Here is a 21,253-nt window from a genome sequence, read left to right as displayed (position 1 = left end):
AACGAGTTAAGCATTTTCTGCATAAATATATGGCACATGTAGTATTACATAGTAGAGATAAGACTTTCAAGTATGGCACATTTGCAGTTTGTGTTCTAAAGGATAGCACTTTTATTGTCTAGGACATTTTATTTTCTCTTGTACAGACCTAAGACTTAATAAGGAACATTTTATTTTGAGAGGACAGATAACCCTTTCTTTCACCGGTATGGCACACTTATCGTTGTTTTATTAGCACTTCACAGCCCACAGGCCAAAATTGTGTCACACTCCTCATAAGCCAGAGATTCTACATGTATATCTAGACAGGGTATTCATAAATATTTAGCACTGAGTCCTTCTCCTATGCACTTGTAAAATACAAAAGAGCCACTATAACGTGAGATTCGACATTAACAGTATCTGGAACCAGCCCTATGAAATTGTACTTACTACATAAAGAAGGGCAAGCCGATTAGGTTTCATGGAGAGTGGTCTTAGAGACTCAGTTGTACAACAATAAATTATCAAAAAGCAAGCAAGGGGAGAGAACTGTTTGGAGATATAGTCCAACAACAACAACGGCAGCAGCAATAAGACTACATCACACCAAGCACAGCAGGCGTGAACAAAAAAAAAAAACAAAATTGACCGATTGAAGGATGATTTTGTTTCGTCACCTCGGGCTAGCAAGCTTGTTTAAGCACCAAGGGTGTTTACAAAATATAATCAATACTCCTGGATTTGTCTGCCTTGGTGAAAAACTTGGTCGTATCAACCCGAGAAAGTGACATTATTTATGTGCAGTCAGCGAAGCCTCCTTCTCTGATATTTGACACCGAAAAAAAAAAAAAAAAAAAAAAAAAAACAAAGAAAAAAAAAAAAAAAAAAAAAAAACCAAGATGAAAAAGAGGTAGACTATGTTGATCCTTCTGCCTTGCGACCTCTGACGTAATGCCGGCAAAAAACACAGTTTTAAAAATTCCAACACTGTGGTTAAGATAATTTTGGTTTGTATTTAAAATGGTCAAAATTAAAATTATCTGCAGCTACAAGAGCTCATGTCAAGTCACAGATGTATGTCAAAATGTTCATAATATACTTGCCACACAAAAATGGTTAAAAAACTAAAATCTCTGACACCTTCCCTTTAAATGATACGAAAAGACAAAGGCAATCCAACAGCTTCATCAATTCTCCATACAGTCTATGACCACGTACAACAATGCTTAAAACAATCTACACTCCTGCCTCGCCTCCCCAGCCTCCATAAAGAAATCAGCCGTTCCAGCAACAGCAACTGTTAATAAAGACCACTGGACACAAATTGGACGATTCCATTTTTAGCCAACAAAAAGGGGTTGGGGGTTGGGGATGAATATGTGAAGAGGTATTCGGTACATGTATTGGGCTGGTAATGGCTTGGTAGTGAAGTGGACAATACTTCCCAGCATGTTAGCAACTGCTCAGACAGTCTGACCACTTTTACATCCTGAAATATGGTCTTCAAGAGAGGGTCGTAAAGCTGCCCTTCGGAGGTATTACAGAGTTAAGGCCCTTTTTTGTTTTTCGTAAATGGTCATCACAGTTTACGTATATGCTACAAATACTGATACTGGAAACATTCAATTCTTCATATTCTTCACATTCTTTGGGTTTTCAATTCTTCATCCAAAAAGATTTCATAACTTGCTTGCACTGTAGATCTTTTCTCCACTTCCAAAGACCAAAAAAAGCTGCCTTAAGTTCTTAACCATCGCATGTTTCAGTGCACCTATAGATTGTGTTGCTTTGGTGCCAACCATCCTCAAGAGAAAGTCACAAAGTCAAGCACTGCTAGCCCATTGGTCACACACCATTGCCATGGCAACCAGAGCCATTGCAATGGTCTCATCATCTGAAATGGCAATCAGAGCTACTTGTAATCCGGTGGTGTCACCATTGCCATGGCAACCAGAGTTAGTCCACTGGTCTTACCATCTCCATGGCATTTCACCTACACATAATACACTGACTCTACAATCGCCATGGCAACCAGACGTCTTATACCACACCCAAAATGGCATACAGTCGGTCAGTCGATATGTCAGTCAGTTGTCCAAACATTGGCAGTGATGTTCTCATTAAACACAATGAGTCCCTGCTTTGTGTTACAAAAGTTGTTAACCAGGTTTGAATACAGAATGATTTGATTGGATAATCAGCCAAGTGTCCGACATGTTAAGTCATCAGCAGTAGCTTTCAATCTGAACTTGTGACTCAACACTTCACAGGCCTTTGTCTATCGGTGATTTCACGTACCAAGTCTCGATTTCGATACTAATTTGTCCGCCACTTGAAATAACAGGCTTTACGTATCAGGCAGATACCATGTCAAACACATTGGTACTCCTCAACAGTTATCAAAACACAGTTAACAGGGCAAGTTTATCTGTGAGATGACCAACGGGAAAACATTAGGTGAGTTTTGAGTTCAAACACTTTTGTTGCTAAAAGTCAAAAAAAACCCCCCACAAATAACAAGACCTACTGAATGGTGAGCCCTGTCAAAAACCTTCTCCAACTTATCCATTCACTTATCTCACTGTGTTCTATGACACCACTTTCCTTTAAAGCCATTTAAAGTCTACAAAAGTTGGTTCACATTCTAAATTTTCAGCATCGTTTGTTTATTCTAAATAACTTTTGGGGAAACTTTACGCAGATGCCCATGTTATAGTTATATGTGATCAATAACAGTTGCCTAATATTTTTAAAAGGTCACATGATAAAGAATGACTTTTTTGTGTGTGGTTTTTGGCCTTTAGCAATAAAACAGTTTGAACTTGAAACTCTATTACATGTATAAATTTACCTATGAATAACCACTGTGTTTAAACACTGTTTCCTTAATCGCACGAATGAAAGTTCGTTACCTCATTGAACTGAGGGCAGCAAGTTCCATCCGGTTCAAAACTTACTGTGCAAGATGTGTCTTTCATTAATAAACCTAAATTACAAAAAATTTGAGAATCAGCATTGAAACCTACCCATATTTCTTACATAAAATGTTCTGGAAAACTGACTGATCAGGAGAGTTCATTAAACTGACAACCTCCTCCCCTACCCCCCGCCCTTCCCACCCTCCCACGTCCTTAGAACAACAAGGAACACGAATGACCAATCACTAAACAACGTTCTAATTTTAGGTAACATTTCTTACCCACATGTATCAACTACAATCCTGACTATGACTATCACCATAACAGACCAATCAGACATTGTGTTACATTTACCAAGGGTATAACAAGGTGATCCAATCAGTGACTCTAAAACAGCTGACATCACATCCAGAAAAGACCAATCGGTGAAGTTGTTATACAGACACGCAAATGTAACATTACCACTATAACCATAACTGACCAACCAACCCGCCAATCCACTAGACTTACTCAGACAATGTTTGTACAAGTGACACATCATGGATAACACTCACAAAGGCTTAGAAAAGCACCCCTCGAAACTGTTTTAATCCACCTGCCCTGGAAACACTGAGGGGACATGCTTGTCTTCACAACTAGCTCTTTACGTGGCATGTAAAACAGCAGTGCATTCATCTGTCCTGCACTCCATGAAAGAAAAAAAAAAACCTCAACGACTTGGCAGAAACACGTGATTAACAATTCAGCCAGTTGTGAGGGAGGATACCACCCAGCTAAAAGTCTTCACCACGCTCATTGCGGAAATTGTCATGTTACCAGATTTAGCCGCTCTTAGTTGACAAAGTTATCTCCCCTTTGTTCAGTGATAAACGTTTTGCCAACATGTAGCGTGTTTTGGTGGTTTTTTGGTGATTGCTTGAAGATGCCAGCCAGAATTTTAGAGTAGTTATGGGAATGGTTTCAAGGAACCAAGATGTGCTAATTATTAATTCAGATCGTTGTGCAATTGCTCTGCAAGTACCACCTTTAAGACACTATTGGGCGGACAGTGTAAAAACTGAATTGTACAAATACCAAAACCATATCTCATGGCAGTTTTCCTAAAATCCTATACTGACTCACGAGCTTCGCTCACAGGATTTTCTGTGCCTCAGTGTTAAGATTAACATGTGATTAATAATCCTAATCCTTAAAGTTGATCTTAGATGCACTGGATTGTGGGTACCACTAGGGCCCTGATCAAAGCTCACCCTCCATGGATTGGAGGGTCTATAAAACCCAGATTGCCCTCTATTGGTTAGATGGTCAACTAAGAGCAGACAACTCTGACTAGATCCACCTTGGAAATTGTGACCTGCTTTCTTAAGACATGGAAGAGTTTTTGTGCCATTAACATCCCAAATCTCTCCATCATACAAATATATCTACACACAGGATTGTATAGCATATAAACACTCAAAATATTCAGTTGGCCAAGAAAAAAAAAGATTTAACAAAACAAAGCAACCCGTTAGTGACAATTTCTGAAGGTCTGAGTGCTGTTTTCTTCTTCTTTAAGAAAAATCTTCTCTGGTAACCATGGCAAAGCTATTTTTTCCTTTTCCAAATGATATTTGGAAGCATAAAAAGAACAAAAAAAAGTGCCATTTCAATTTGGTAACTCTGTAACCAATTATCAGCTTCTCTCCCTTTTTCTTCCACTCCGACCAGTGTTAAAACATTTTGAAGCTGCCTTGTACCCTGTCAATATCCTCTGAACATTAAAACTTCTGTTTCAGTGGCAGCCATTTTAAAACCCTTGCAACAGTATCAGGAACACACTGCTCATATGCTCCCAAAACTTTCCTCCTCAAAACACTGGCTGCCTTGATCGAAGCACAGTGTGGAGTTTGGAGGTTTTCTGTTCCAATCTCCGCTTACGGAGGAGAGTTTTACAGCTCGACACTCCTTGACTCATCGCATAAGATCTGTGGTTTCGTGGTAGACATATTTTTTTTTATATAAAAAAACAGATACGGTTGTAAGAGGCTGCAGATGTCAATCAATTTGACCACGCCCAGTCACGTGGCTATATAAAAAAAAAACGTAAACATTGTTCCGACCTGAGGAAAAGTGAGTTTAAAAAAACAGGGTTATACCCCTTGAATTGCTCCCCTCTTCAATGTTTATGGGAGAAGGAGGGGAGAATGACTGTTCCCGTTTCACGCACTGGCCTGAGGACGTCTGTTGTCGTCGCCGGTCGTGGACGTGCCATCGGACACGGCTGCCAAGGGAAGGGCGAGGTTGCTCGGTTTTAAGGAAAGTTCTACGTCGCCAAGGCCTGCGTTACCCGTGTGGCCTGAGGGGACTCCGGTTGCCGTGGCGATATGAGGCTGGCCGGCGGCCATGTCAGCAGCAGGGCCTGGGAGTCTCTGAGAATACGTGCTGTCACTGAGGTTACTGGTGTGGTGTGTTGATGATTCTCCTGGTTGTTGTTGTTGTTGCTGGGACAAGCCCTGAGGTACAGAGGTAGAGGTGAAAGTGACGCCACTTGACGGAGGACGTGTGCTGCCTGTCAGGGGGGGAGGGGCCAGGGGAGGAGCCAACCCACCGCCAGCCCCGCCCACTTGGCTGTGATGAGAAGTCTGATTGGACTGATACTCTGACAGAGGTAAACTGGGCTCATCCACTGAGCTTCCTGAGAACCGGCCCATGGCCACTGATGCTCCTCCCCCTCCTCCCTGTGACTCCTCCCCTGAGCCCGCCTCCGGACCCGCTGCTTTCTGGGAGTCACCTCGCAAAGTGCGTCCCTGATTTGAAGACGTGCCACTCCCCTTCGCGTCAGCAATCCCGTCTATGACACGGTTATCTCCCCTCCTGAGGTCCAGCGCACCACCGCTGGGTGAGGTAGTGGTGCCGTGCGTCGACTTTGCCTCCTCGCGGCGCGCGGACTTTGACACCAACGGTGTTGACGAATCATCCAGGTCAACCTCCTCCGGACCCTGGGAGACATCAGCATCTCCATGGTCGATATCTTCCAAGGAGTCACCAAGTGTCCTCTCCTTAGCAACAGAGCTCCTCCCATCTGGCACTTTGCTCTTGCCACTCATCTTACATAGCAAGGGCTCTCGAACCTTCTGCAGAAGACAGATACCTATGTTATTACTACTGCACTCAACATTAAATTCATTTCACACCATCTGTAATGCACTTATTCAATCTGTGTCTCAAGCGCTGTACAAGACAGGGCAATATCTTAGAACCAATGCAGCTCCCAAAACGCTCTAATATCTAACTTGAATATTGTTATTTATTTGATTGGTGTTTTACACTGGTGGGGAAAAAACCAGGCTGCTGACAAACCAAATAATTTGGAAAAAATATGATGGTTTACCACTAAAAAGTTGGAATTTCATGCAAAATAAGTCTAAAAGCATACAGGCTTTAAAAACCTCATTTTGATTTTCATTTTATTAAATCAATTCTTAACACGGGTGAAGCATACCAACATGGTCAAACGAGCGTCACCGATCACTCCAATTCATGGAACTCAGTCTCAATTTCCTCACGATAACAACAGATTAGAAAAAAAACCAAACAAATTTCACTTACGTCTTCTTCCACAGCATGTATGTTATTGTGCATATGGCCGTTGTGGTAATCACTGGGGATAGTGAAGCCGTTTTTAAAGGCAGGAGGTCGCACAACCACATTTCCGCCACCCTGGAACACAGAAAATATTTTCTCCTATTTCATTGGTCATTGGCACCATTTTCATTTTAACTCTGCCACACTCAAGATTTTTTTTTTTTTTTTTGATTGGTGTTTTACGCCGTACTCAAGAATATTTCACTTATACGACGGCGGCCAGCATTATGGTGGGTGGAAACCGGGCAGAGCCCAGCGAAAACCCACGACCATCCGCAGGTTGCTGGCAGACCTTCCCACGTACGGCCAGAGAGGAAGCCAGCATGAGCCGGTCTTGAACTCACAGCGACCGCATTGGTGAGAGGCTTCTGGGTCACTACGCTGCGCTAGCGCGCTAACCGACTGAGCCACGGAGGCCCCCCACACTCAAGAACATCCAAATTCTATTAAGGCTGTTAGGTTTAAAGTTGCAGAAACAGTCTACAGTGACAGATTTACAATGTATCTATTTATTTTATTGGTGTTTTTACCTCAAAGTCAAGAACTTATCTGACAGATGCTACAATTATTGTTGGAGAAAACTGAGCAGAACACAGGGTAAACTCTCGACCATCGGCAGGATGCTGACAGACCTTCCCACATTTGGCTGGAGAGCAAGCCAGCATGAGCTCCTGGGTCATTGCACTGTACCAAACGTGCTAACCACCAGGCTTCGGAGCCCCAAAAGGGCGCCAAACAGGAGTTGAAAAATTACTACCTGAATATGGTCAAATGGGTTCAACCATGCTCGTGTAGGTGTCAAGATTGGGGGAATATGATTAGCACAGAACAGCGTAATGACCCAGATGCCTCTCACCAATGCGGCCGCTGTGAGTTCAAGTCCAGCTCACGCTGGCTTCCTCTCCGGTTGTAAGTGGGATGGTCTGCTAGCAACCTGCGGATGGTCCTGGGTTTCCCCCGGGTTCTGCCCAGTTTCATTCCACCATAATGCTGGCTGCCGTCGTATAAGTGAAATATTCTTGAGTATGGCGTAAAACACCAATCAAATAAATAAATTAGCACAGACACTGAATCTAATTTAACACACATCCCCAACAAATTCTAAATATCCTTAGAATTTGAAACATGGCAGATCGGCATATCCTACATAATATGCTACAATTTACCTTTCTGATGACTGTTCAACACTTTCGTCAACCCAAACATGATCTGACTGATTGACTGATATCAAAGATTTCAAGTTTTCAAGAATATTTAACTTCTTCGAGGGTTGCCAGGATGAAAGGTGGAGGAAACTGAAGTTAAGAAATAGCCTGAGGGGTTTTCAGACAAGCAACGGCTGATCTTCACAGTGAACTACAAGATAGTTTCAAACATAAACATAATTCCGAATATATCATCTGTAATATCCAACCATGGCCATAATCATGTCTGACACTATCATCAATTTGCCACCACGTTCAACACCTTCTGAAGTTCCATTTGTAATAGATACTTTTTCACGGACCTTAGCATCCAGGTTTTCGTTCTCCGGCAGCGTGGGCAGAATGTTGAAGTAGGTATCTAGCTGGACTTCATCAGCGGGCACTTGAACGGCGTGGCCGTTGGCATGGTGACTGCTGTGGTGGTTAAGATTTCCGTTACCAGCGCAAACTGGAGGACGATGGTTGCTATGGGCACGTCGGGGTGGTCGACGGCCGCATGCATTGAAACACCTAATAACAAAACAGTAACGAAGAAGACCAAGTAATAAACGAAGTAAGTTTTGGAAGAAAGACTACTTTATCTGAACGTAGTTAGTTTTTATTCAGGCCTTTTCTCTCTGTATTGAATGCGGTCAAATATTCTGGATTGACAGATAGGTTTTTTGGATCATACCAGTAAGACATGTCACCTATGAAGTCACACCAGGTGTTTAGGGAAGAAAATAAAATTTCTTGCAAACTTTACTCATGTGCATTAAAGGGACAGAGAATCATTTCCAACTGGCTGGTGTTAGAGATAGACAAGTCCAGTTTATGCCCAGACAAAGCTAAATTTTAGGTACATCTAATTTATTCAAGCGTGACCACAGCTGTGAGGTTTAACCAAGGAAACCCTATCTCCACAAGCTGCAATTCTGTATCTTTTTAAATGGCAAATTTGACCTTGAAGTAAAGAACAATTTGTGCCTCAGATGAAAGGCAACAGAAAACGGTGAGAAGAAATACCTTCAGTTACTACATGTTTCTATCGCTGAGAAAATGCTTTCCACATCAATTTCAACGCTTTACTGCCAGAGACAAGTTTTAGTGACATCGCCGACGAGATTGGCCGGCAAATCTTACCGGTATCTGATGATAATCACCACCACAAATATGGCGATGATAATGGCAGCTATCACCAGGCAGATGATGATTACCAGCTTCATGTCAAACACTGGCTCCCTTAGTGTACCTAGGCACAACAACAGCAACAACACATAGAAATGTTAGTGATGGAAAAGGTTTTCTCGCAAGCAAATTATAAAGGCAGTTCTCCCCCCGCTACACACACACACACTTCATCACTAGTGGTGTGTATGTATGAATGCTTGGGGTTTATGCCATATTTACCAATTTTTCAGTCATGTGATGAGGAGGAGTCATTAAGTATGTGTACATATACTGGGTCTATGCAGCCCAGAGTAAACACTGCCTCCACTGCAGTATTATGCCAAAGGCACCAGACATGACACCACACCCAGTCACCTTATACTAATATTGGATCCTCACTGGTGGCAAATTCTATAGCCAATTATTCTCATCTTATAGCCAATCAGCTGATCTGAGTTTGATTCTGAATTACTTTAAATTCCCGCCACAGGCAGGTAACTGACAATCTTTCCCACAAATGTATATGTACTTCATATACAGGCCGAACGAAAGTCATATCTCCCACTAATGCACACCAACAACACAAGAGTATAATAATTGTAATAATACTATCATTATTTATCAAAGGCAGCCTGGTCAATTTACAAGGACACTATTCTTCCCCAAAGCCTTCACAGGAAACCTGTACTTCAAAGCCCTATCTACAAAATACATAAATATATGTATAAAGTGAGATAAAGCATCATGTAGTTCGAAAAGTGAAGGTGCATACATTTACACATACAAATAGCAAGGACACCGCCAATAGTGTGGTTCCTGCAGCTGTCCCAACCAGCAAGAGAAGTACATGTAGGGTACAGTGGGAGACGGGAACAGATGATGGTGGTAATGTAACACCGGATATATATATGAGGCAGCTCATACACAAGCCACTGGATGTACAGGACATCATATATGGACTCCCTCTGGAGTTCTTTCCCAAATCAACGTCAGACGAGTGCACTGACAATTGTTGCAAATGCGTAACTTACACAGAGAGTTAGCGGAAACGGACTACTAAATATAATAATATATTCAGCGTATGTGTATATTTAAGAAAAAGAAAAATGTATAGATGGGGGCCCTACAGCCCTGCCTTACAGTAAGAAACCTCGAGGATTTACTGTCAAAGCGTGGGGTGGAACCAACACCTTGTGTGTCTTAGCCTCCCATAATATTGAGGCTACCCTTAACACATTCTTCGTTGGGTGTTACCTGACCCTACTGCAAATAATAGCGTCACTCTGTCAGTTTTATTTGATTGATTGGTGTTCTACACCACGCTCAAAAATATTTCACTTATACGACAGTGTCCAGCATTATGGTGTGAGGAAGCCAGGCAGAGCTAGGGAAAGAAAAACAATGACCATAGGCAGGTTGCTGACAGACCTTCCCATGTATACTGATTTTGCATTTCACAGGTTTCTTGTGATCACAAAATGTGACTTTTGCCACTCCATGAACGATCCATGAACATCGCACTTAACATGTGATGTCGAAGGAATCCTTAATAGTGTATGTAATGTGTCCTGTTGCAGGACAGATTTCCACCGCTCTTTTATCTAGAGCTGCTTCACTGAGACGACTTACCGAAGGCAAGTAAGCCGCTCCGACCAAGCCATTATACTGATCAAGTCAACCAGTCGTTGCACTATCCCCTTAATGCTGAACGTCAAACGAGGAAGTTACAACTTCCTCTTTTAGAGTCTTAGGTGTCACTCGACCTAGGATGGACCATGGATCTACCGCTCCCGAGGCGGACACTCGACCAACTGTGCCATCAGGGTCGGTCAATAGCATTAAAAGCATAAAAAATTAAGACACCTGACCAGAAATTATCACCAATTTGTCATCCTATTTCAAACACACACACACAAAAACAGAAATATATCTTTTTTATGAAGATGTATATCTTTTTTTAAAAGAGAAAAGAACATAAAAATGATGCCAAAATCAGATGAACGAGTGTTAAAACTTATTTGCAAACAAGTTCTTCAATAATTTTTTCTTTTCCGGGTCTTTCAGGTTTTTCTTGGAAAATATTTGTGTCTGGTGGTTGTTTGGGACCACATTTGTATCGTCTTTGCATTATAATGCTCTTAATAAGAATGTGATGCATGTCTAAAAAATTCATTTGAATGTAAATCTGTTGTTAATATCTAAACATACGCACTTAATCTAAATTTTAATAATATTTATGAATATATTAAAAATATAAATATGAACATATAATCCAGGTTGACCGCATTTGTTAGCTTTTTCTGTTTAAGAAAAAATATTGAAGATCACATTTACAACTAACTTTTCACATTCTCTTTCATCTGAATTTTGTTTAATTTTTATGTTTTCTCCACCGTTAAAGGCATGTCCATGCCAGGATTTGAACCCTGGTCTTCCACATACATACTGCTTACTTTCAGTTGGAGGAGAAGGGGCCAAGGTACTGGCTTTTCCAGGGATCAGCACAGGTAAGATGGTAGAGAAATTCCCAGCTCCTTTGCTTGTCACAGCCCTGACTTTGAACAAATACTCCTTCTTGTATAATTCCTTCACAGAGTGCGAACTTGCCGAGCCTGAAATGAAATATTAGATATTTCATCGATTATTTATGATCCACTTTGTATCAAATTGCATTTTTTGTCTTTCCATTTTTTCTTTCATTTCTCCTCTTGATGTTTTTTATCACACAAATAATCAGCTGGACAAGGACAATGTCCTGCACCAATTAGTACAAGTGTACTCAAAGATATAAACGCACCAACAAGCAAATTATATATTGATTTCTCTCAGTATTAAATAACCTGTTAACTCTACAATAAGTATAAGTTTTCTTTATCAACTGAGAATTCAGTTTCCACCAGTTTTTACATTTCAGGGCAATAATCCAGATGTAAACATTACAGCCAGAGAACTGTGTAATTCTCACCCACACTTTCCTCCCACATCAAAAGTTTTCATGCCTCCCACATCAAAAGTTTTCACGCCTACCAAGCTTGGCCGGCCACACTTCCTTACTGCTCACGGAAGTTTTCAACAACTGCAATTTTTTGACAGTGGAGGGTGCCACCCACATTTTTGGCAAATGACCTTTTTCGAAGAAGGTTTCATGCCATACTCAAACCTTTTTCACAACCTGTGGATGGTTGTGGGTTTCCTCCAGGCTCTGCCTGGTTTCCTCCGGCCATAATTCTGCCCTCCGCTGTATAAGTGAAATATTCTTGAATATGGTATAAAACATTAACCAAATAAATAAATAAATACCTTTTCAGGGTCAGTGTTGGTGGGTAGAGGAAAACTGAAGTGCTCAGAATAAACCCCTGACCTTTGGCAAGAGACTTGACGAACTCCCAAGTGTACCGTGGTCAAGTGGGTCTTCAGACCAACATGTCAAGTGTTGCTGACAACTCACTGTCCCTAAGGTCTCTCTAACAGTCAAGAAGAATCCACAAATTCCATGCCCAGAGTCGGGTTTGAACCACTCACCATTCTGAATGATCTTTTTCCAGTCCTCAGTCTGTTTGTCCCTGTAGCTAATCTCGTAGGATACGATCTTGCCATTTGTGTTTCGAGGTGGACTCCATGAGATTCGGATTTCCGTCGGGGTTTTGAGCGTCCACTCAATATCCACGGGGGCTGAGGGAACTGTCCAACACCAATGTTTAACAGATACATGAAACGGCACTATAAAAGTGCATTGTTTGCAGGAAAATAAAATGATATGCCCCAAGAAAAAAAAAAACAAATACAAAAAAAAAAGAATACCGGAATTATTGATCAGTTTGGAAAGCTGCATAATGTTTAACTCAAGTGATCAGTCAAATATTGACCTCTAACCCTATAAATATTGACCTCTAACCCTATATTGACCTCTAACCCTATAAATATTGACCTCTAACCCTATAAATATTGACCTCCAAACCTATAAAAAAAACAGTACAATGACTGACACTTGTCAGATACAGATATTACCTTCCAATTACATAGTGCTAAGGTCTTGCCATTAAATCAACATGAAAGACAAAAATTATTATACTGTCACAACTGTGATAGTTTATCATATGCGTAAGGATTGCAGAGCAGTGACTTCGTGTGTTATAAGAGTTGTAAATCATTGTGGTGCTAAAAAGACACTGTGGGGGGAGTTCAGGCACAAAGGTCTGTGATATGCCAATCGCAAACTGCATTTGGCAATCCATATACTATGGCAGGGAACTGCTGAACAAAATGTTGAGCTATGAGGTAAAGGACTTCCTTGGTCTTTGATATGCAAATCGCTACTGATGAGTGACTATCTGTGTACTATGGAGGACCACTGCAACCCTGTGATTGGCTGTCTGTGTACAAGGGGGGGGGGGGGGCAATGCAGCCCTGTGATTGGCTATCTGTGTACTTTTGGGGGGGGGGGGGCAATGCAGCCCTGTAATTGGCTATCTGTGTACTATGCGTGGCCACTCCAACTCTATGATTGGCTATCTGTGTACTATGGGGTATTTACTATATACTTCAAAAGATGAGCTATGGAGAACAAAAACTTTCTGAGACATATTTTTTAAATTCATTAATAGTCGGTCTATCTTGTAGTCAGCATATTTTTTATCCCTGGTCAGAAATGATGTCATTGTTGTTTGGTGTTGTGCTTTGAGCCCCCCCCAATTCGAGCTCAACCCAACACAGTTGTTTTGACACCTATCACCAATGACTTGACCACAGCAGGCTACTAAATCTCCTGATTCCCTGGTGAAGCCCCACGAAGAAAGCCAAGAAAATTTTTTTTACGCCAGCTCACACAAAGAAACAAAAACCAAGCAATTCACATGGACTTCAACGTTTATTTAATCTGATGTGAAATTTCATGATTTACTCACTTTGCCCATTTTTAGAATCCTATTGATCAAAGAAATGTACTTTGAGGTTTGATTCAAATTTAAGATGACGTTCTACTAGAAAAATGTAAGTGCAGGTGCATTGAAAGTATTTATTTATTTAATTGCTGTTAAACGCTGTGCTCAAGAATTTTTCACTCATGTGATAGCGGTCAGTTTTACGAGCGTACTAGCAAATCTGGCACAAGCCCACTGACCTTTGCCAAGTCATTTTGAAACCCTACACAGTTGCCTCCCCTTGATAATCATTTCCATATCAAAGCCCACAGCTTAAATTCATCACTCACCGCCTTCAGCAGTTCTGACAAGGATGGGGTTAGAGAATTCTCCAGAGCTGCCCTTCGTATGACTCTTCACAGAAATTCTGTAGGAAGTGTATGGTTTCAAACCACTGATAATCACATTCTGAGACGTGCTGGAATAACAAAGTGATTGTTTATTCATTTGACCAGAAGACGGCCAGTGGAATAGTACCAGGTGGCTAGGATTTTACTTGATTGGGGTTTTACACCATACTCCACCTTCACTCATTATACGACAGCGGCCACCATTATGGTGGGAGAAATTATACACAGGTTTCTGGTAGACCGTCCCACGAGAAGAAGCCAACCTGAGCTGGATTTGAACTCACAGCAACCACATTGGTGGGAGTCTCCTGGGTCATTTAATCCCCTGGTCCAAAAATCATGGTTTCAGTGATGTAAGTGGAAATAGTAGTGTCCTCAGGCTATAGAAATAATTTGCGGAAAATTGGCATTATCCTGGCAAAATTGTCCGACCGACGGCTTTTTTTTAATCATCGCATGAAGACTGGAGAAACAGAAAGATCACAAAAATATGGAGATGGGACAAAACATAAAGGTGGATTTTCAGCTATATTATTACTTTAGTTTTGGATTTTTAGAGTGAGTTTTTCCATATAACAGGAAATAATTGGTGTTGCTTAACAGCCTTACTGAAAAAGGAGGCAACTTAAATACATGTAGCTGCACAGGTAGCTATTAATTAAGACAGAGCCTTACCTTTGCACACTCTTGCTGTTGGTCAGATTGGGCTTCATGTCCAAGCTGTCTGACACAGTGTAGTTGACCGTGTAGGAGTCTATGGTCATGTCCGTCGGAGGGGGTTTCCAGTTCACCTTGATACTGTTGGCTGACAGAGCCTCTCCGTCCAGTTCCTGGGGTGGGGGAGGCAGATCCACGGGAGACCGAGTGCTCACACTCTTTGTCTTGCTGAACACACCTGCCGTGCTGAAGGCTTCAACTGTAACCTCATACCAGGTGTTGTTCTCTATGGGAATAAAATCATCTTATTTAGTTTAATTACGGTGTTCTATGACGGACATAAGAATAATTTATTTACCTGACTGAGGCCAGTTTTAGGGTGGAGGGAAATTGGGTAGAGCTCAAGGGGAAAACCCATGGCCGTCTGCAGTTTGCTGGCAGGCCTTCTCATATACAACCCCCAGAGAAAGCCTGGATAAGCTTTGCTTGAGCTCACAGCAAACACATTGTGTTGTGCCAGCATGCAAACCCTAGGCCACGGACGCCCCGGAGAAAAAAAATCAAGGTTCAGTTCTTAGGTTTTTAGCACTGTGACAGTGCTAAAAACCCAAGAACTGAACCTTGATGTGACAGAGAGGCTACGCGTGTCACATTGGATATGTTGGAAACCTATCACTGACAAATTACTCAGCTCTGGTATCAGCACTGAATTAAATCTCAACTGCCATATTGGTTACCATACCAACTGCTGGTTTATTCAAAACCATAACCTGTCATACACATTTGGTTACACACATAAAATGTGGAGAGAGTGGGCTTCAATACAAGATATATAACACCACCTATTTAGTTTTATGCACATATGACACTGACTGCAAGATATGTGAATAAAATAATAATAATAATAATAATAATAATGATACTAATGTGAATCACAAATGAGCACTGCTGTCCAATAAAAATCAGAGAATTTCATGTAATGCAGGACAATATGCTTTCCTCACCTAGATTTGTGAATACGGAGGAGTTTTGAGAGGCTGGTATCCTGAAAGGCCCCAGCTGTTCCCTGCCAATGGCTTTCTCCAAGATCACCTGATATCCACTGACTTCCTCTTCCTTGGAAAGAACCCTCCAGCTGACGGAGATGGCAGAGTTGTTCAAGCGTGTGACCTCTAAATCTGTGAATTACAGAAAAAGAAGACTTCATTGTCTGCTCATGAAGCACTCACTGAGCTTGCCAACTTCACTCACTCACTCACCCACTCGCTCAGGTGGCTAAATTCACTCACCTGCATCGCCACATGTACTTAATATTGTAGTTGCCATTCTTCCATGGAATGTTTTCACGCTCACTGAGGTTGTCAATACACTCATAAAGGTTGTCAATCTCTTAATGAGGATGCCACACGCACTCACTCACTGTGCGTTTCTGGGCTCACTTGCCCAATTGTTGCCACACTCACTTGTCCAATTGTTGTCATGCTCACTTGCCCAATTGTTGTCATGCTCACTTGCCCAATTGTTGCCAAGCTCACTTGTCCAATTGTTGCCACGCTCACTTGCCCACTGATTATAAAAGTTATTTACAACATTACTCATTGCATGACGCCACACTGGCTTACCAAGGTTGCCATTTTGAGTGGGCTGTCGTGGGGTGGTAATCTTCTCCCAAGGCTGGTTCAGCTTGTCCACGGGAGGGAATCCCTTAGCTGTGGCTCCCAGCACCCGGATACTGTAGATGGTGTTGGGATGGGTGTCTAGAAACATACAAAAAGACATTTACTGTAATATCCAGAGAAATTTATTTATTTATTTATTTGATGGGTGTTTTACACTCTACTCAAGAATATTTCACTTATACAATGGCGGCCAGCATTATGGTGGGAGGAAACCAGGCAGAGCCCGCGGAAAACCCACGACCATCCGCAGACTGCTGGAAGATCTTCTCACGCACGGAAAGAGAGGAAGCCAGCATGAGCTGGACTTGAACTCAAAGCAACCACATTGGTGAGAGGCTTCAGGGTCCTTATGCTGTGCTAGTGCGCTAACCAACTGAGCCACGGAGGCCTCCTCCAGAGAAATGTCCAGAATGTACTCTAGTAAGTATATTGCAAAAGCACAACCACTGAGAAGTTGCATATTTCACACCTTACTATTTCAACAAAATTCTATTCGTCATCTTCAGGATTCAAATTTTGTCGAAATACTGAATCATCAGATAGGACTGATTTTTTTTTTTCAAGGAGTACCTACACTTTCGCACTAATTTTACTGATGGGTCAATGAGTATTAATGTAACGTCCTAGCCCTTCGGCCATGACCTTTTCCCGAATCAAACTGGAGACTTACGTGTGAGTGTGTGAGAGTGTTTATCGGGGGACACCTTCGCGCTGCTTGTTGTTGAGTTCCAGCGGTAGAAGATCATGTAATGGTCGACCTTGCCCCTTGCCTCCGCTTTTGTCAATGGTTGCCAGGTAACTAGGATGGAGTTAGGCGTTGGTGTGGTAAGTTCGAGTATCTTTGGATAGGTTATTGGGACTGTCAATGGAAAAGCACCAATTCTAACATATCTGCTCAGTCCGCGTCATAATGGAATTATTTCCTGATTGATTATAAAATATTCCTTGATCCATATCTACATTCAGATATACAGATTTTCTTGTTCAGGTTTATACTTGAAGCATTTATTTATTAACTGATTCATTTCTGATTGGTGTTTTACACCGTACACAAGGCTATTTCACTTATACGACTGCGGCCTGCATTATGGTGAGAGGAAACCAAGCAGAGCCTTAGGGAAACCCACGACCATTCGCAGGCTGCTGGCAGACCTTCCCACGTACGGCTGGAGAGAAAGCCAGTTTGAGGTTACTTGATTTATTTATTTATTTGATTGGTGTTTTACGCCATAGTCAAGAATATTTCACTTATATGGTGGCGGCCAGCTTTATGGTGAGAGGAAACCGAGAAAGAGAGAAAACCCACAACCATCCGCAGGTCGCTGAAAGCGAGGTTCCTTGAAGGAGGTACACAACAATATTTCCTTCAAGGTGAACATTGTTCGGACTGGTTACTTACCAGATTCTTCTGTTGTAGCATAGACGACTTCAGAGGCAGGACTACTTCCCTTGCTATTGAACGCTCGCACGTGGAATGCAAACGTGGTGTAAGGTTTCAGTCCCTGCACCTTGAAACTGGTCTTAGACTGAGCTAGTTCAATGTTGAAGAAATCCTGAGGGCGATCCGTTTCTGTTACCCAAAAAAACATACATGTACATCGTTACCATGACAACCCGCTCTCCCACCCACCCACAAACTGTACAGCATGACAATCAGCCACCCAAAAAAGTACATTGTCATGGTACATTTATGAATTTTTGCTTTATACATATAGAAAAATTGTCCTGCTTCCTGGATATTTGATTCTCAAGTATGTAACAAATTCACCGTGTATATTGGTGGGAGCCAAGCGCGACGAAACATCAGTAAAGACCAACTGACAATTCAAAGACAAAAGCTTCCTGACAAGCCTGGTCTGAAACAAGGGCAGTCTGGTCTTTATTAATGGCAGTTATGAAACTGTCTTTAATGGGATGTCTTTAATCTTTTTATGGCGGAAGGAAACCACATAGAGCCCTGGGGAAACCCAACAAACTGATAGACCAAAGCTTCCTTCACTAAATTTAGGTACTATCCAAATATGATGAGAAAAGGCGGAGGTGTGATGAGAGAGTTAAATGCCCTTACCATCCACGATGTTTCGTGTGATGGTGTAGGAGGTGGGCCGAGGGGAGGGCAGGGCAGGTTCCTTCCAGGTGATCCGCACGTCCGTCTCCGACAACACCGTCACCTTCACGTCCCTAGGCGGATTTGTCGGACTTCCCTCTGAAACAACAGAACTTAACCCCATTAGCAACGGTGTGGAATTTCCATTTTAATAATGTGAGTGAGTAAGTGCTTGGAGTTTAACATCATGCACAACAATTTTTCAGTCATGTGACGACAAAGGAATCCTTAGGGTGTATGTAATGTACCACGTTGTTGCAGGACAGATTTCCACCGCTCTTTTAACTAGTGCTGCTTCACTGAGACGACTTACCAAAGGCAAGTAAGCCGCTTCGCCCAAGAAGTAGCAGAAATCCCAAATGAAATGATAAGAAACAGCGCTGTGTGTCAATTCTCGTGTGATGTAACACAGCAGAAATCACATCCACACCCTCAAGGTTTAATCAATTATGTCATTGTGCATGTTCAGTATGATGACTACACAGCATTTTAAGTAATTTGAAACCAGTTATGTCTATTAAATTGCAACTAACCTCACTGCATTTTTGTTTTATCTAACTGTGCTTAATGTATGGAGCTAAGGGGCATGTAATTTGATACTATCTATGCATTTACATCAACAGTCAAAATTGTTGACCTCAACTCCAGCTGAGGTATACGGGGGTCGTATTTCATCGGTTGCGTGGGATGATTTGCCAACCATCACATTGTTGTTCTGCTTTGGGATATTTTTCTTTCTATGCTGTACGTCTTCATAATACAGCTACCACGACCATCCGCAAGTTGCTGACAGGCCTCCAAATGCCCAGCCGGAGAGGAAACCATCATGAGTTGGACTTGAAGTCACACCGACCGTATTGGTGGGAGGCTCCTGGTTCATTACGCCGTGCTGGCGAGCTAGCCCCCCTCGATCAAGGAAACCCTCAAGGTAAAGGCACATGGCTCAAACCTGTCTACCTACCTTCTCGTAATACGAGCGCTCTGGACACAAGTGTCGCATAGCCAGCCGAATTCTCCACGATACACTGGTAGTACCCGGAGTCTTCTAGTTCTCCCTCCCTCACAAGCAGACGGCCATCGTAGTCAATCTGAAAATGACAACGACGACTTATCACACCTGTAAAATACTACTCAATCCTGTGATTAAATAACATATTGGCTGGTCCCTCCTTAACCTGAGTACAGAATCGTCACCGACTGGCTGGTGTGAGAGATAGAAGTACTGGGACACCATTATGCCGGTTGCTTTTAACCTCTGGGATCCTACCTCCGCTCTTATTCAGTGTCAATTGTGTACCCATTTAAGACGAGCCTCTAATACATGTCACAGGAATTAATACTGTAATATTCAGATCATGTATACTGGGTTTCACTGCAATTCTTCCTGGATTAATGTTTTTTTTATATTTCTCATAGGAAATCTCATTTGGAGATTTGATTTATTTATTTATTTGGTTGGTGTTTTACGCCGTACTCAAGAATATTTCACTTATGCGACAGAGACCAATATTATGGTGGGTGGAAACCGGGCAGAGCCCGGGGAAAACCCACGACCATCCGCAGGTTGTTGACAGACCTTCCCATGTACAGCCGGAGAGGAAGCCAGTATGAGCTGGACTTGAACTCACAGCAACCGCATTGGAGAGCGGCTTCTGGGTCACTACGCTGTGCTAGCACCCTAACCGACTGAGCCACGGAGGCCCCCTTGGAGATTTGTCAAAATAATCCTTCTGGCTACACTTGGCAGATAGTTTTGCCTGAAGGTGCCTCTTTTATTCTGGCTGCTAGAAAAGTCAGCTAAAAGTTACACATTTTGCTTGAGTTTGATGCATTCAACCACCTTAAAGAAGTTACTTTTGAGTGTTTAGTGAAGCTTGATCAATTCTATATCAGAAAAACCAGTGCTGACATCAACAGCATCATTTCACAGCCTTTGTGCGCTAAGGCCAAACGTAAGGACAAAGAAAACACTAAAATAAAGCACTAATCACATGAAACACCATGAAGCACTGTACAGGAAAATAGTTTGATTTTTTTTTTTATTTCTTTTGAATTTTTCTCACAGACTAAAATGAATTCAAAACTCATGATTCTATCGTGGTCGGTTAAGGTCCAGATGGTATCAGTGACGTCACAGCAATATTTCTGGCTTGAAATAGTTTGATTCAAGGTCAATTTGTTGAATGCATTCCTAACTCTACTTGAAGATGCATTTTGAATGATGAAATTATAGCAAACCTATGTGTGTCAAGTGGCAAAAAGCTGAAATGACATCACTGGTACCAATATGGTCAGAAGAGGGCACAGCAGAAAGCCAAGTTTTAAATGCATTTTACTAGGTCGAAAAATACTCTACAAAAATAAATTAATCTATTTTTCTAGACAATATTTAATGATCTTTTATTTAAGATGCTTCATGCTACTGTCTTCTTTGCTTTTAAGTTGAAACTCGACATACCCAAATGTGAAAGCTATTTTCCAGCTCTTTGCCATCTTTCAGCCAGCGCAGTGTTGGGGTTGGCTTTCCCTTGGCATCGCACTTGAAAGCAAAGTCCAACGCATACGAATGTGTGTCACTGTGGGGCAAGGTGGTGATGACCGGAGGCACTGAAACACAGCATAGAATCATGGGTAATACAGCACTGTGGGTAATACAGCAT

At 41.9% G+C, this 21,253-nt stretch overlaps 1 protein-coding gene across 1 annotated transcript; it reads right to left on the bottom strand.

Annotated features, from left to right (window-relative positions):
* Positions 1-5,101: 5,101 nt before the first annotated feature.
* Positions 5,102-18,717, bottom strand: LOC135462569 (neogenin-like). The gene is made up of 13 exons (XM_064739793.1): positions 18,555-18,717; positions 17,886-18,056; positions 17,157-17,345; positions 16,430-16,564; positions 15,812-15,985; positions 14,826-15,093; positions 14,091-14,218; positions 12,404-12,562; positions 11,335-11,493; positions 8,855-8,963; positions 8,035-8,242; positions 6,492-6,602; positions 5,102-6,016 (listed from the first exon to the last, which is right to left on the bottom strand). The coding sequence occupies exons 1-13, from the start codon at positions 18,715-18,717 to the stop codon at positions 5,102-5,104; spliced, it is 2,889 nt and encodes a 962-aa protein (XP_064595863.1).
* Positions 18,718-21,253: the final 2,536 nt, after the last annotated feature.

This window comes from Liolophura sinensis, chromosome 2 (assembly GCF_032854445.1).
Source record: "Liolophura sinensis isolate JHLJ2023 chromosome 2, CUHK_Ljap_v2, whole genome shotgun sequence".
Taxonomy (NCBI): Eukaryota; Metazoa; Mollusca; class Polyplacophora; order Chitonida; family Chitonidae; genus Liolophura; species Liolophura sinensis.
The sequence above is the reverse complement of the archived record's forward strand: the minus strand, read 5'-3'. Positions and strand labels throughout refer to the sequence as shown.

Bases quoted from the DNA above. Each gene is read 5' to 3' on its own strand.
- LOC135462569 (XM_064739793.1), bottom strand. From the start codon at position 18,717: ATGGGGTTAAGTTCTGTTGTTTCAGAGGGAAGTCCGACAAATCCGCCT. The intron at 11,494-12,403 runs GTGAGTGGTTCA...ATTTCATTTCAG, and splicing joins GAAAAAGATCATTCAGAATG to GCTCGGCAAGTTCGCACTCT. The intron at 8,964-11,334 runs GTAAGCAGTATG...TGTTGTGCCTAG, and splicing joins CCCTTCTCCTCCAACTGAAA to GTACACTAAGGGAGCCAGTG.